The sequence below is a fragment of the Artemia franciscana genome, chromosome 7 (assembly GCF_032884065.1).
Source record: "Artemia franciscana chromosome 7, ASM3288406v1, whole genome shotgun sequence".
NCBI classification, from domain to species: Eukaryota; Metazoa; Arthropoda; class Branchiopoda; order Anostraca; family Artemiidae; genus Artemia; species Artemia franciscana.
In genome coordinates, this window is record NC_088869.1 from 18232995 (window position 1) to 18250555 (window position 17561).

Genomic DNA, 17561 nt, shown 5'->3' on the forward strand with positions numbered 1-17561 from the left:
TACTGAGGTGATCTTATCGACCCAGTGGTTCTAGAATATTGGGAAAGAGCTTATTGAGTAGAAATTAAATATTCTAGGGTCCTATTTAAGTAACCTGAAAAGACTTGAGGGCAACTAGGCTTCCTCCCCCGTTCCTTCTTTCCCCTAAATCGTCCGATCATAATTTTGTTAGCAATTTTGTTCATCATAGTTGACAGACCCAATAGAGCCAATGTACATTTGGATATAACATGACCCCCCCCCCTCCTCCACAACCCCAAGAGAAAAGTCTTTACTTTATAATATTCACCCATTGTTCACACATAGTATTTATTATTGGGAAGTATGCATATATTTTTTGGGTGTGGGGGGGGGGGGGATTTTCTGCTGGGTAGTTTTGCTACGGGGGACTTTTTCAAGGGGTGAACTTCTCAGGGGAAATTTTTCAGTGGGAGAATTTGCTATAATTCCAGCGAAAATTTGTTTTGAGGTTTTGCTTTGTTTTTTCCGTCTCAATTTTACGCGTGGAGATGTTAAGGATAATTATCCGGGTAAATTTTCACCTGGATTTATTTGTCTAGAGGATAATTCCGTGGGGAGGGGTATTTCTCCGTAAAGGCGCTGCCAGATTTTATGGCATTATTTAAAAACAATCAAAACAAAATAAAAAATAAGATTTTTCAACTGTAAGTAAAGAGCAACATTAAAATTCAAAACTAACCGAAAGTAATCCGTATATCAAGGGAGTTGTCCCAATTCTTTAAGAACGACTCTTGAAACACAAGGGTCATGTAATTGAAACAATACGAAGCTTTATTTTTTTAAAGTATTAAAAAACTTCAGTGTAAAAAGCGAGGTGTTGAGGAAGAATCTGAAATCATCTAATTAAAGACTGCTTTCATAGTCGTAGATAAAAGTCACGAACTAAATGTCGCTGTCATTTACAAACTTAGTCCTAAGGCATTTTGTTATAGGCGCTGGTAAAAAAGAAACGGCACGAATGAATGACAGTGAAATCCATAAATCGATTAATTCTGCAAAGCAGTGGCACTAATTTGTTCTTCTTTCTGGTATTAACTGCTGAGTTGGCAGCAGGGGGTAGAAAATGTTGGTGCTTGGGGCTAGAAAGGAGAAATTAGCCGAAACACATTGTCAATTGAAACCTGCGATCTCTAACAGTTTCAATCTTTAAAGACTCAAGGGCAGACTTGTAATCTACAAATTTTTCTGCAAGGATGATTTTCACTGCTCTTTTTTGGACTCCCTCACATCATTACCTAAATATTCAATATTATGAAGCTGAGGCCCCAGACGTAACGTGTATATTCTAATATGGGACGTATGTATGTTAGATATGCCGTTTTCAGTCGGTTTACTGGAAAAGCCCAGGCTGTGTATTGGAATCAAACAACGTAGCGCACAATTGCCTTTCTGGACTAGCCCTTGAACATGAGCACTAAATGAGCAATCGGCACTGAAATTAACTCCCAGGATTGGAGCTGACGATACAAGCGGAAACCAGGGAGTTGGGCAAAAAAGATCTCGTTTCAGCAGATTAAATTTTACGATTTTGGTTTTGCTTGCATTGATTTGCAAACTATTTGTACTTCATTCTACTTTGAATTCTGTTAAAGGATCAGGGCTGAACTGGAGCATATATCTATGGATATATCTATGGATATATGGAGCATATATCCTGCGTTATATCTACCGTTAACTTAATAATCGCAGATAGATCGTCCGCGTATTTGAATCGGTCATCATGTTGTCCATAACATAATTAATTACCGCAAGGAAAAGTAGAGTAGCCAATTTGGTGCCTTGAGGGGCTCCACATGTAGTCACTTCCCAGTCAGAGTCGAGAACAGCGGGAGAGAGGGCGAAGACCCGCTGGTACCGGGAACGGTAGGAAATCAATAACAAGCAGTAAGATATGTTTACGTGCGCCCATTCTTTTGAGATTTGTAGCAGCCACGATGTGCTTAATCAAATCAAATGCTTTCCTGTAATCAACGAGGAGCAAATCAACGAAAGCGTATCCAAATTCGAGCCATTATACGAGCAGGTGATAAAGCCTAACTGAAAACACTGTGGTACTGCACCCTTTTAAACAGCCATATTGGTACGGGTCAAGTGAATCCGCGACTTGTGACATGAGTTCACGGTAAATAAAGGACTCAGTGACTTTGGTAAGGTTCGGCGTGATTGAAATGGATCTTAACTGCTCACAGCTTTTGGGATGCTTCACCTTTCGAACAGCACGTACATAAGCTTGTTTCCAAGGGTGGGGGAACGACTGATAATTGTAGCACTGATTAATGACCAAAGTTAGAGGTTTCGCAAGAGGTATAGCGTATTCAAGCAGAAGTTTTACTGGCAACTCGCCAGGATAGGAAGCACAGTTATTTCGCAGTTTCCATATGTCCCTGTAAACTTCGTACTGAGAAACCTGCTTGATATTATCGCATTCGCAGTCTTCTCTCAGAGCATTAAACTCATTTTCACTCAATGATGGATACGTGGTACAGATTTTGGTAAAGAAAGAATTGATTTCTTGTGCTGATATCAAAGACCCATCTGTTTTCGGCATCTGTAGCTCACTGCTAACAGATTTTCTTCATCTTTCGACTGCCGAATGCCACTTACGCGAATCACTATCAAGCAGGGGGGCAATTTTCCCTATAACATACTTCTTTTTAGCATGTCTACTGACACTGACAATGCGATACCTTAACTTTTTCGCAACTGAAATACACCCTGAACTCTGTAGTCGGCATCTAAGTCTGATCAGTCACTTCAGGTCTTTCGTAAAAAATTCATGGAACTTTATGGTTTTCAGTGGACCAACTGTCACTTTGTTTCTTTTCGGTTTCGGCGTGTTGTTCTTCGCTTGTAATAGGGTTACAAAATGATCGGTGGTTTGCAGTGGGTCTGTTGAGAGGGGAGGACGGTAAAGCTCTCTGATATTGGTAAATATCAGGTCTAAGGTATTGCCACTTTGATGGGTGGGAATGTTCACTACTCATAACAGATCAAGCGCATTGGATAGCCAGGGTGGGAATGTTCACTACTTATATCGGATCAAGCGCATTGGATAGTCACTGTTTTTTGGTCTGGTTAAAGTCGCTATAGACAGATGCCTCTATTAGGTGCGAAAACGTCTTCCGTAGTTGAGAATGTTTACATTCAGCCTAGACTACTTCATGGCAAGAGTCACTGGGGGCACTTAGCAGTTTAGATGAGAGGTCGTTACGAAAATGCAGTCCAACACCACCGACTCTGCGGCTTAGGCTTCTAACACGGTGGGTGCTAAAAAAAACAAGTGTAACCTTTGATATATCGGGTATCGTTTGTGATATCCCAGCATTCAGTTACGACTGCTATTGGTACACTGGATTCTCGTAAGAAGACTTCTAGTTCATCCATCTTGTTAGTCAAGGAGAAGCCGTTGGTCATGAGAACAGAGGGAAGTTGCGATTTGGCAGACAGGAGTCCAGGACATAAAACAGGAGGAGTTTCGCTGGTATCAGCAGAAACAGTCACATCAGCATACCACGGCTTAAGAGTCGGTGGGGTATCATAGTGCGTCTGACAGTTGGTTCTTACGAGCGACCGTAGTCTAACTTTCTGTTTAGTCTTTAATCTGGTCTACAGATCTGAAACGAGCACTGGGATAAAATGCCACTTACTCCTTTTGCTTCCGCGCTTGGCTTTGCGTGTGCGTCTGTAGGTGGTTTCCGGCAACGTCACAACATTGCCATCTGGTGGCCTTTTTAAGAGTCCAAAGTGCCATAGAGTGACGAATGTAGATGGTGTCACTACGTTTCGAAGTGAATAATGTTCGTAAATCATCGATTTTCGATTATGACTGCCATGAATACTACACTTAATAAAGTCAAAAGGGTCAAGTCTTTCATTACTTCAAGAGTAAGAAACTAGGAAAACTAGCACTAACAAGCCAACCTAGGCATGGTTGCGAAGCAGCTATTCAGTGCTTGTACATGTAAGGAATATACGGAATAATTTCTGTTCGTTTTAAGTTTTAATGTTTCTCCTTACTTTTACTTGAAAAAACTTGCTTTTTTAGTTTCATTGTATACGTGGAGCGTCAGCTAGATTTTATCGGAAATAATAGGAGGTCGGTGGGATAGGATTTTTCTCACATTTATGGGAATTTCTGTCCGTCGTAAGAACTCTGCTTATGTATAAAAACAATTTTCAATTTAATGTTTTTACAGATGTATTTTATAGTTAAGCTCTCCTTTTATCTCTTTTTTCTTTTTAAAATAATTTTCATATAAAGTAGTAATAAGATATTAATTTCCCTGATTTTTGCTAGTATATACTTCAATATTCAACTTAATTTTGAATATACAACTCGATTATATAATTGAAAATTCATAATAAATTTTCTATTTCTAGGTTACTATGTATCTCTTAGAAGGAGCCGAAATCAGGCAGAACCCAAGGAGAAGCAATGAGTCGGCATTTTTATGCTTTGTAAAATAACTGAAGTCTTTAAATGTGTTCATTTTCATTTTTGATTGTATAGATTCAACTTTGAATTTTGTAAGCTTATTAAAATTTTACTAAATTTTATGTCTGACTGTACTAGTTCTATTTGTCGAAGCTTTTGATAGCTTAAGATTGCCATCATTTTGGAAAACCTGCTATGATTCCGTTCAAAACCATGTTTTTTTTCACCAAGCCACTTCGAATTAAAGGAGTTGTAGAAACTTAGAAGAGGACTCATTTGATTGAAAATTAAAAGTTCTAATAGTCTTGTAGAGAAACAAAAGTATTAGGAGGACAGCCAGCTCGCCATGACCCTTTTTAGCTGCCCTGCCATAGACATTAGATAAAAATTTTGAGTTAGCCATTTTATTTTAAACAGTCAGAAGGTCTCATGACTATGCACCAGGGATGAGACGACCCTCACAGCCATAGATATATAGTGAATATAATTTTTGAATGAAAATGAAATCTTTGAAAAAGAAAATAAAAATTTAGTGCTTTTTATAATGGTATTTGTACTATAACTAGATAGGTCAAATTGGTTGTAGTTTGGTCATGGAACTTGGTAGAGGGGAATCCGCTCCAGGAATTATTAATTATTTTAATTTTTATTTCCAGCATTTAATTGAAATGGCTAATAAGTGCTCATAACGTCCGATTCCTTGTGTTTTTTTCCGATTCCTCTGCATCAGCATGTTGTACGAAATGTCTGCTGAGAATATAATAAAATTAATTCGAAAAAAAAAATGTACATTTTCTCACAATTTAGAAATTTGTGTGCTCGTATAGTCGGTACCAACCCATTATCTTTTTCTTTTGTTATCAGTTTTATCATGCAGCAGCAGAAGACTGAGCTTTGGTTGTGAAGGGAATTATAGACACAAAAACGATATTCAGTGTAATCCCCCCTCTAGAAATGTATATCCCCCCCCGTTACCCTGATTTACACAAGGATCATTTTTTAGTAATTTTACAGATCTTTTTTTTTTTACAAACTTACAAAGGGGAAGGTAGTTTTCAAACTCTACGAGTCAATTTCCCCTTCCAGTTGCCATCCCTGGCACTTTTTAATTAATTTAAGGTTTCTGCCGGAATGATACCAAGAATTGCTCAGATTTTCTGGATATTCTTTGTCAAACACTGCTTAACGGATAAGGCGATAATTCTAACTTTGTTCTGGGAATACTTTCAAATTTTAAATACGGTTGCTATTTAGGTGTGGGAAATATAACACTATATAATGTTGCACAATCTATGTTAATTACTTGAGTCACCTTGTATCTTTACTTATACTGCGCTATTGCACTGCCTGTGATTTTGTTTCGGCTTTATTTGGCCCGGCGATATCAATGTCATTTATTAATATAAATCGTTGAACCCATAAACAAATCAATTCAATAAAAAAAATAATAAGTAGGATTTCAATAAATCACGTATTTTAAAGTTTAGTACAACAAATTAAATCTTACAGAGTCAAAACCCATTCAAAATAACGAGTAAATGAATAACCCGATACCTGGGGCCATTAGAATAGAGCTTGGTTCAATTATGAGATTGAGCTTAGTGTGCTGGGCTTGGGGTTTTGGGGAAGTGAAGGGAGGATATATGCTGCAGCATTAGTGGTGAATCTGTTTGAAAAAAGCCCTGTGTATGCGACATTCACCTTCACCCACCCGAAAACTTGTTTATGCAATACTACTGTCGTCTGCAGTAGCTCATTGCTGACAATTTTAGTAAAAGCCGAGCACCAGCACTTATATTTACGATTGTTTAATGTGTGTTTATTGTTTATAATGTATTGCGTAATGTTTTTAAATTTCACAAAGAATGGTGTTTGTTAAATAGTAACTTTTCTTCCCTACCTCTTTAATAGTACCTACCTGAATAGTACCCCCTCTTATCCCCCTCTAAATAAAAGTACCGTAGATACGCCCCTTAAGACCACGGATGCGTTTTTTTCTAGTGATATGTTTAAGTAGCCATAAAGACTGTAAGTCAGATACCCCTTCCCACCCAATTATTGCCCAAACGACAAAGATATCTTGAACATAGTTGAAAGGTCCAATAACTATACTCTTAAAGCTTACATAGCCTTCCACAACCCTCTGGGAAAGGGTTGTTAGCTATACAATTTTCCTATTCTCTACATATAGCATTTTTATCGGGTAATATACGGAAACTTTTGGGATGAATGTTCTGGGAGGGAGGAGGGTTCCTAGGGAGAATTTTCTATGAGGAAAAAGTTTCTAGCCCAGGGTAAATTGTACACGGGGGTGAGGAGAGCCTTTCCTGGCATGATGTAAAAACGGTCAGAAAACTGTTGAATTATTAGTCATTATTAATAAAACTTATGTCTAAAAATATAAGTTTAAGTTATAAATTATTAAAAAATACATGTTTTTGTTTCAACTGAAAGTAGGAGCAGCATTAAAAGTGAAAACTAACTTAATTTTTTTGCGCATTTGAAGGGATATGTATATATGCGGAATGTTCTGAATTGAGTGAATTCAAGCTGCATCGGATTTGGAGACGCAATGAGCATAACAAACTGACTCAAAGAGTCAATTCGGTTCATAAGTGTGGACACAAAGAAGTAAGATATTGGTAATGTATAGAATTTTTTGTTTGTCTTTTGTTTCCGTGTATGTATAAGATACTGTATTCTTATGAAAAAACAATATATTTAGCTTACCCCACGTTCAGAAAGCTTATTGTAATTGTTTTTGGAGTTCAAGATTCGATTGCAACTATTGAAATACGATATAAGGTATTTATTGAAACCTATTGTAATGAATAAAAGGCGAAAGATTAACTCGATATGGGAACTTCCTGGGAGGGTGTAAAGAGGGAGGCCTTGAATAGATTAAGTTGGAGAAGGAGCGTGGCTAGCTGTGTTGGCCGCAGGCGGCTTGGTGATGCGGTGAGCTATTAGTATTAATATTGCAATGAATTATTTGCTTTTAATACTTCAGAGCTCAATAAGTTGCAATTTGTTTTTTTACGGATAGAAAAGTTATAGGTGTTTAGTGCAGCTCTTAATAAGGAGAGCTGCTAGAACAAAAAGAGAGACATTTCTATATTGTTCATTTTATGCTCGTTTTCAAGGATTTGTTCACATTTTTGACAATTCATCCATAGCTCTCCTCAAAAATTGGTAAAAACCTAGATTAGGGGCCATTCAGAATGAGACATGTTTATATAAATAAAATAATTCTTGCTTCATAATATGCAGAATAATTATAGCTAACACATTTCGCAAGCAGCCATGCTATACTTCCACCCAGCTCCCCTAATGTGCAAGTATATAGCCTAAATTTTGTATTTCCAATGCATATTGCCAAACGTTACTCTTGTTGGTAAAAAATAGGCACTGTTGTCACGTTGAATTGTGAAAACAAATCAGCAGAACTAATTCATTAATTTTGACAACGCTTTTCATCTGTTGATTTGCACAGACAACTACAGTTTCAAAGGGAAACTACCCTTTTTTAGCTGTTTTTGTACCATGAGTTTTATCTGGTTTTTACTGATTTGGTACTACCAAAGCGGTACAACGGCGCAGGCAAGTTTGCTTCATAAAATGGAATTCTTGATTTTTCAGATATTTCTTTTTTACGTTTTTGTGCTGTTTTTGAACTTTTTTCTAAACTACATTTTTTAAACTAGAACAATTTTATTTCATTTTCACTGTCCTCGGTACTTCAACAGTAAAAGAAAAGGATTATTTTCAGTTTACCAAACGTGTTTCCGAGATTTCTTAATTGTATTTCTTCATTTTTTATGCTGTTTTTGAACTTTTAAGAAGGAAGCATGTTAATAAAATGATTCTTACTTCATAATATGCAAAATAATTATGGCTAACGCATTTCGCATGCAGCCATCCTATAAATTACTCCAGCCCCCCTAATGTTCAAGTATATAGCCCAATTTTTTTTTATTTCCAATGCATTCCGCCAAACGTTACTCTTGTTTTCCAGTTCTTGTTTCGTTACAGGTGGTTGAATTTACAGGTACACGGGTTGAAACAAGAAAGAGGCATTGCAAGATTACATGGGAAGGTCTAATACCGGCTATATATTTGGACATTAGAGGGAAGGGGTAAAGTATAACAGAGCATCATGGAGAATTTGTTAACTACACTTATTCTGGAAATTATGAAGTAAGAACTGTTTTCTTAACATATTCCCTTTTCATTAGCCCCTAATCTAGACCTTTACCAATAATTTTTGTATGACCTTTGGCTATGCGGAAAAATAAAATTAACAAACTAATAGATGAAAACTGATTAAAAGCAGATGAACATAGGAGAAATAAGGAAATCTGATTAATTGATACTTTTTGCATTTTATTCAATCATGCTTCGGTTAGTTGTCTTCTTTTTTTTATAGTCTGGAGCTATATGTGACCATTATAGGGGGAGGGGTCTGGAGGTGAACTTTCAAAATATAAAAACAGCTAAGAATACGCAATAAAATTACCAATCTGAAAATATGCCTCTTTTTGTTCTAGGATGTTTCCCTCTGAAGAGCTTCTATTCTTGACCTTTACCATAGTAAATTCTTAGAATGGTTTTCAATCAGTATAAGCTAAAAATATAGAATCTAAAATATAAAAATTAGAATCTACGTTTCTAAGATTTTCATTCTTCTATTCATTGGATATTCATTTCGCACTCATCGGAGCCCAATAATTGCTTTTATTTAATAAATCACCGCAGTGATTTAAATATTCTCAGTCAAACACGAGATTACAATCAAGTTCAAAACTGAATATGTTGTAGTAAGGATCTATAGGCCTTCAATGTATTATTTATTTACTTTTCAGCTGCTTATTTTCTCTCAGAGCCACTTCATATAAAAGGTTTTGTTCTTAAAAGTCAAAGGCTCTGAAACTTAAGAGTGGGCTTATTGGATTGGAATTAAAGCGCTAGTCCGCTTTTAGCGATTAAAAATAACTGAAGGGCATCCAGGCCGCAATTCTTGCCGTTTTTTTGTTACCATTTTCAAGCTGAGAGATATATAGAATTAAATCACTATGGGCATTCATGGTGCCTTTATATATAAAGTACCATCAAGGAAACTCCAGAGGGGACTCAATAAACTGAAAATTCAAATTTATGGTGTGCTTTTCACGGGTCTACGACGATCCAAGAGTAACTAGATTCCCTCCCTTGTATTTATTTTCAAACCCCCTTGCCCTCTAAAGAAATTAATTGATGAATTCAAGATAGCCATTTTGATCAAAATTGTTGAAACTCCAATAAATATGGTTTCAGTAATGGAAAAACCCACTGACACTGGGAAATGACCGTAAATAACATAAATTTGTAATGGTTTAAACATAGTATTGTAGTGAAAAGGGATAGCTTGGAATTATCAGTGGGTATGGATGGGGATGATGAACTAAATCAAAAGACACTATATGCATCCAGGTTGTCAAAGAGCTCTAAGATGAAACTATTAACGAAAGTTTTGGAGGATTTTGAGACAGGTCAGAATATACTTTTTGCAATCAGTTTGTCTAAAGCATAAGTGAAAGGTAAAACTTGAAACTGTCAGGGAATGTTGAGGGAGGATATTTAGCTTTTTTTATTCCAGTTTGTAGAAATGACATATTTTCCCTTCCAAACCATGCATATGTTTGTGTCAATGTTCCAAAGGGATAAGGATTGTTACTAGAGATAAATTTAAACCTTGTTAAGAGTTATTTCCGAGGAGTTTTAATGAAATATTCCTCATTTCTTTGACTGGATGGTAGATTTCATTCCCCACCACTGAAAAATCCATTTAACATCTCCTACCTTAACTTGAAGCTCTTATGGAAGTTATTTGTGTTAGATTTCAGTCCCCTATCCCCTAGAAAAATTCCTGTAACAAATTCCACCTTAACTTTAAACTTTTTAAGGAGGTAATTCATTTACGATAGCTTATTGGATGTTAGATAGTAAGTCAACACCCCTTCAGTCCCCCGAAAAATTTCCCGTAACACCTCTGACCTTAACTTTAAGTTCTGTTATGAAGGTCATTTATTTATGATAGCCTATTGGGTGTTAGATTTCAGTCCCCATCCCCCGAAAAATTTCCCGTAAAACCTCTGACCTTAACTTTAAGCTCTCTAATGGAAGTTATATATTTATGATAGCCTATTGGGTGTTAGATTTTCTCACCCCCACCAAAAATATTCCTTTAACACCTTCATCCTTAATTCTAAGATCTTATGTGGGAATTATTTATTTAAGAGAGCTTACTAGGTGAGATTTCAGTCCCCTTCCACCGGCAAATTGGAGGGGGAGTTTACTATCTTCTTGTGCCATAAAAGATCAATTTGTGCCCGAACTGGATAAAAATATCACGGAAATCAATTTTTGATAGTCTAAGCTTTTAACAGGAGGTTTTAAGCCACCCTACCTTGACAAAATACCGTGAAAGGGCGTTTAATATCGTTTTGCACCAAAAAGGAACAAATTTCGGCCAAACAGGATCAAAATATTGGATACATCGATAGTTCATAGTCTGAAACCTTAAAATAGGAAGTCTTAAGCCAGATTTATCTTGACGACCCACCCCGGAGGGGCGTTAACTATCATGTTGTTTAATGAAAGATCAATTTTTTGACATGTTAGTCCAAGGTAATCCCTAACCTCTGACACTCAATGAATGGCACTCGGCTCCCTCTGCCATGCATTGTCAAACATAATAGTTAACGACATGTATTTCGGAGATTTCCCGATGATCATATCCGTTTAAACTAGAATCGTTCATTTAAATTCAAAGGAAAATTCTCAATAGTGTTTCTTCTAATGACTCGTCAAAATTGACGCCAGTGTAGTACAATGTGCCTGCCTGGTGGCACCCTCTGGCCCTCAATGTGATACCTAAAGCATTTTCAACCTTTTTCCTGCAATAATAAATTAAAAACTAAAATTGATCGTTTTGTCATTTAAACTGCGGCAACTTGCAATTTCATTGTTAGATTGCGATGTCCTTTGGAATTTTTCCTTATTTCCAGTGATTTTGTTAAAAAAAATTCCCTTTGTTTTTAAAAAGGATATGTAGTTAAAAATTTTTTTTTTGGGATAAGCCTTTTTCTTATTTCCACACTAAGAGAAAATATAGGGCAACATCTAAAAATCAAGACCATACCAAAGAAATCAAAGCCAGCCTCTAAATTCAAGACCTAACCGAAGAAATCAAGAGATCAATATGTAAAAATATAGAGCAACCCCTTAGAAATAATGACCAGCTCATGGACATCCCAAGAATTTCTCAAAAATTAAGATAGAAATATGTAGAAATCAAGAAAAATCCTAAAAAATCAAAGCCAATACATAGAAATCAAGATCAAACTCGAGAAATAAAGACCAAAAATGTAAAAATCACAACTAATACATAGAAATACAGATCGAACCATAGAAATCAAGGTCAACCTCTAAAAATCAAGACCAAATGAAAGAAATCGAGTGATCAAAATATATCTCTAGAGCAACCCCAAGAAATCATAACCAATGGCTGGAAATCAAGACGAACTCGCCAATTCAAGAGATCAGTATGTAGAAATCCCGAAAAATCTTTAGAAATCAAGAGCAATACATAAAAATAATAACCAGACCATAGAAATCCAGATGAATTCATAATAAAAAGACCAAACCGAAGAAATCAGGGTTAACCTTTAAAAACAAGACAAAACGAAGAAATCAAGTATTCAATATGTAAAAATCCAGACAAAACAATAGAAATCAAGACGGACTCCCAGAAATTAAGAGATCAAAATCTAGAATTCCAGAGCAACCCCATCAAAAATCATAACTAATGCAAACAAATCCGGAAAAATTCTTGAAAAGTATAAGGAATGCACAGGAATCTACACGAATTCATATAAATCAGGGTCAATCCTAGAAAACCAGACCAAACTATAGACATCAAGACCAAGCCATAGAAATCAATAGATCAAACATTGAGAATTCTAGAACAATTATTAGAAATTATTACAAGTGCATTGAAATCCAGACCAAGCCGTAAAATAACCGAGAACAAACTCTAGATATCACGGTCAAATTCTAAAAATCAATACCAAACCAAAGAAATCAAGGACAAGATTCAAAATTAAGACCAATACAGACAAGTCATGACCAGATCCTAGAAACCCCAACAAATTCATAAAAATCAAGACCAAACTGAAGAAATCAAGGCCCATCTTTAAATTCAAGATCAATCCAAAGAATTCAAGAAACCAAAAGGCCATCATTTAAAAATTAAGACCAATCCGAAGATATTAAGTGGTCAAGATGCAAAAATCTAGAGCAGCCCCATAGAAATCATAACCAATGCTAAAAAATTGAGATGAACTCGCAAAAATCATGGTATCAATATATAGAAATCAAGAACAATCCTTAGAAATCAAGACCAATACATAGAAATCAAGCCCATACCGTATAAATCAAGACCAAACTGTAGATATCATAACCCGTGCATAGAAATCCAGACCAAAACGTAAAAACCAAAACCAAACACTAGAAATCAAGGTCAATCTGTAAACGTACAAATCATGACCAGAGAATTGAAATCCGGACGTATTCTTTTCCTAAAAATGGCATATCTACCACATAAAGAATATCATCCTTCAGTCAACTAATCTCTAAATCTTATCTATGCAGAAAACGTTGATGTGAATGTAAAACATTTTCTGCCCTTAAAAGAGCTCTTGGGTAATTTTTGTCTAATATTCAAGGTTAGATTCACTTCAGCTTTTGCCACTTTCTCAGTTTCTTGTGATTGAAGGAGCAAAAGCTTTAGGTGTTCGGATGTCTGATGCATTTTTCTTTATCAGGTTTCTTCTTGGGCACCCATTGAGCGAAATATCGAACTTCATATCCGGGTCATGAATTGAATGCAGGTATTGCTCACAACTGAAGTCTTCTAAGTTGAATAATGGAATATGTTCATGATATTCCTGCATATTTGTCAAATTTCTTTTGTACTTTTTTCATGTCAAAACCATTTTTCATTGCATGGTCTTATGATTTTATCATAAAAGCAGTCTTGGCTTATAAAATTTAATGTTGCACACAATTGTTCTTTATTATACTTAAACGTATTGTATTTGAGATTCCATTTATAGCTTTGAACTTCACGAAATTGTTCATCAAAAACAGGAATGTCGTTTTTAAAATGACACCACACAAGGAATGTTTCAACCTTATATATTCTTAGTCGATTACACCAAGCATTATGTTTACTATTGAAAAAATCTTTGTGGACACACTGAATTCATTTCCAATACTGAAGCTTGTAAATCGTAAGATTTATCAAGTCACCTGTCATTGACCTTCAAAACTTGTCCTTGTTGGATTATAAAAGTCCCTCGAATACAAACAAATCATGTGAAAATACATCATTCTGACCTGTAAATATTGGGCCATCTAGACTAACTTCAGGTACTCACAGCCAACATTAAGCTATCCCTTGGATTTTTTCAAAGCCACAGATTCACAAGTATGAATTAAAACTGAACTGTTACCATCTGTTCCACTATAGTTAGAGATGACTACGCAACTAGATAGGACAGGTTACATTAAGTCAACTACTTCAAGTTAGGTTGATTTAGGTTAGGTTATTGTAACCGATCACGATAACCTAAGCTAGATGAACCTAACTTAAAAGTAGTTAACATAATATGTCCAAACCCTTCCAGTTATCCTGTCATCTATAGCTATAGCAGAATAGATGAAAAGTAATTCATAATTTTATAATTGTCGTTCATAATGTGTCTTTGTAATTCATACTCATGTGTCTTTGGCTTTGAAAGAATCCAATGGACAGCATAGTGTTGGCTAAGGGTACTGGGCTTAGGATAGATGGCCCAATATTTATATGGCATGATGACATAATCTCGCGTGATTTTTTTTGTTTTTGCGGGACCTTTGTAATCCAGCAAGAACAGGTTTTGAAGATCAATGAAACACGGCTTGATAGATCTCATTCACCCCCGGTTGTGAAAAAGAGAAATTGATGTTGGTCCAATATTTACATGTTAAGATCACGCAATCTCGTGTTACTTGTTCCAGTTCCAGTGGGGGCCTTTACAACCCTGCAAAACAGGCTTTGTAGGTCAACGACACGTGACTTGATTTATCTTACCATTCACATGCTTCAGTATTTAAAATGAGTTTAGTGTGTCAACATCGATTATTTTTTCAACAACAATTGTAATGTCCAGGGTAATTGACTCAGAATACATCGGATTGAAACATTCCTTGTGTCGTGTCATTTTTGAAGAGGTATTCCTATTGTTAAATTAACAACGCCGCGATGTTTATAGATATAAATGGAATCCTAAATACAATATGTTTAATTGTAATGAAAATCGGTGGTGTACAAGGTTAAATTTTATAAACCGAAATGGTTTTTATGATATAGTTATGAGACATTGCAATGAATATTTTTGTGAAATAAAAAAAGGTACAAGAGGAAATCCAAATATATGCTGTTTTTTGGTGTGCAAGCTGTTTATGTTAAGGGAAACCTCCCAACGAATAAGCTCTTAATAATAGAATGTGATAAGCACGTTCCATTATTCAACTTGAAAGACTGCAGTTGTGAGAAATACTTGCATTCAATTCATGACCCCGAAGATGAAGTTAGATATTTTTCTCAAAGAGCGCCTGAGAACATATCTGATAAAAGAAACGTATCAGATATTCGAAGACCTAAACTTTTGTTCCTTCTATATAAAAAAAAAAAAAAAAAACACTTAAAAAGTGGCAAAGGCTTTAATGAGTCTAACATTGATCATTGGACAAAAATTACTCAAGACTCCTTTTAAGGGCTAACAATGTTTAAATTCGTTTTAAGTTTTAATGCTGCTCTTTAGTTTCAGTAGAAAAAAACTTTTCGTATTCACTTTTTTATTGTTTTTTCAAATAATGCTAGAAAATCCTGCACCCCCTTCATTGAAGTTCTCTTCCCCCATGAGAAGTTTCTCCGTGGAAATATCCTCCCACGCCCCCCCCCCTCTACTCCCCTCCCCCTAAACCAAAAAAAAATCCTTCTGAAAACGTCTGTACACTTCCCAGTAACCATTACTATAGGTAAACACAGGTCAAAGTTTGTAACTTGCAGCCCCTACCACGGGTACTTCGGGGGAGTGAGTCGTCCCTAAAGATATAGTTATTAGATTTTTCGACTATGGTGAATAAAATGGCTATCTCAGAATTTTGATCCGGTGACTTTTGGGAAAAAATGAGCGTGGGAGGCGGCCTAGGTGCCCTCCAATTTTTTTGGTCACTTAAAAAGGGCACTAGAACTTTTATTTTCGTTAGAATGAGCCCTCTCGCGACATTCTAGGACCACTCAGAACAAAAAAACAAACAAATAAACACGCATCCGTGATCTGTCTTCTGGCAAAAAATGCAAAATTCCATATGCGAATTTGTAGGTAGGAGCTTGAAACTTCTACAATAAGGTTCTCTGATACGCTGAATCTGATGGTGTGATTTTTGTTAAGATTGTATGACTTTTAAGGGGTATTTCCCTCTATTTTCCAAAATGAGGCAAATTTCCTCAGGCTCTTAACTTTCGATGGGTATAACTAATCTTGATGAAACTAATATATTTAAAATCAGCATTAAAACGCGATTCTTTTGATGTAACTATTGGTATCAAAATTCCATTTTTTAGAGTTTCTGTTACTATTGAGCCGGGTCACTCCTTATTACAATTCGTTACCACGAACTGTTTGATTAAACTTTAGAAAAATAAATGTTTTGGTATGAAAAAATAAAGCGTGACGAGATCTGCTGCTAGTAGTAGGGAACAAACTCTAGCCCATACTAACTGAAATATTAAAATAATTCTAGTAAATCAGGGTTGCAGCGGTAGCGGCAATCTAGTAAAAGACGATCACGTCCTATACTAAGAAATAAGACAGCTAACTTCTTCTAAGATAGCGTCAGATCGAAACACAAAGTGCACTATTAGAACCATCCTATCTGAAATCCCTATAAAGGAAACTTATAGCCCTTTGGCTTGAACAACTAGGAAAATCCATAGACTGAAAAACAGGGATGTTCCTTATTATCATGACATTCCACACCGAACGCATTTTTTTTTCTCCCAAGATAACTGGGAACTGGAACTTCATTAAGAATTGTTTAATGGCTCATTTTAAAGGAAGTTGCGACATCTAGTGCCTTTGTCATTTACAAAAATGGTTTTTAAATTAAAATAAATTCTTACGGAAAACTACATTTTAGTACAGCACTTGAGAAGCAAATGTTATTAACATCATCTTGCATACGAAGATCAAAATAGGGTTTCATTTCAAAATCAAACTGTTGGTGGTAACGAACTGTAAGTAAGGAGCAATCCAGGTCAATAGCAACGGAAACTCTGAAAAACGGAATTTTGATAGTAATAGATATATCAAAATAATTGTATTTTTATGTATTTTTTTTTTTTGAATATATAAAAGTTGTATTAAGTTTACTTGTACCAATCAAATGTTACGAGCCGGAGAAAATTTGCCTGATTTTCTGAAAAAGGAAAACAACTCCAAAGATTCAAAGGATCTTAATGAAAACTACACCATCAGATTCAACAGACCAGAGAACTTTGCTGTAGTGGTTTCAAGCTCCTATCTTTAAACATACGGGATTATGCACTTTTTGCCAGAAAAAAGTTCACGGATGCGTGTTTATTTGTTTTTTTTTTGTATTTTGTATTTTCTCAAGGTGTGATTGTATTGACTCAGTGAGCCTAGAACATTGGGAGAGGGCTCATTCTAAGAGAAATTAAAAGCTCTAGTGCCCTATTTAAGAGAACAAAATAATTGAGCGCAACTTGTCCCCCTCCTATGCCTCTTTTTCCCAAAATCGTCCGATTAAATTTATTTTGTTCATCATAGTTGAAAGGCCTAATGTCTATGTCTTTGGCGATAAAATTATCCCCCACAGCCCCTAGAAAAATGTTTTTAAGTTATAAAATTTGGCCTTTGTTAACAAATGGTGTTAGTATTTTGGGAAGTATGCATACATTTTTCAGGTGGAGAGAAGGCCGAACTTTTCACTGGGA

The 17561-nt window shown here is 35.7% G+C and overlaps 2 protein-coding genes across 2 annotated transcripts in view; both read left to right on the forward strand.

Moving 5' to 3' along the window:
- The window catches only part of LOC136028930 (survival motor neuron protein 1-like), a 46114-nt gene extending 41536 nt beyond the window's left edge, over positions 1-4578 (forward strand). Inside the window, exon 6 of the mRNA XM_065706908.1 lies at positions 4402-4578. Coding sequence (XP_065562980.1) covers positions 4402-4460 — 59 coding nt within the window. The 3' untranslated portion in view covers positions 4461-4578. The remainder of the gene's footprint in view (positions 1-4401) is intronic.
- A 4019-nt stretch (positions 4579-8597) lies between these two features.
- LOC136028931 (uncharacterized) overlaps positions 8598-17561 on the forward strand; it is a 99638-nt gene continuing 90674 nt past the window's right edge. Inside the window, exon 1 of the mRNA XM_065706909.1 lies at positions 8598-8653. Within this exon, the coding sequence (XP_065562981.1) occupies positions 8613-8653 (41 nt within the window). The 5' untranslated portion in view covers positions 8598-8612. The remainder of the gene's footprint in view (positions 8654-17561) is intronic.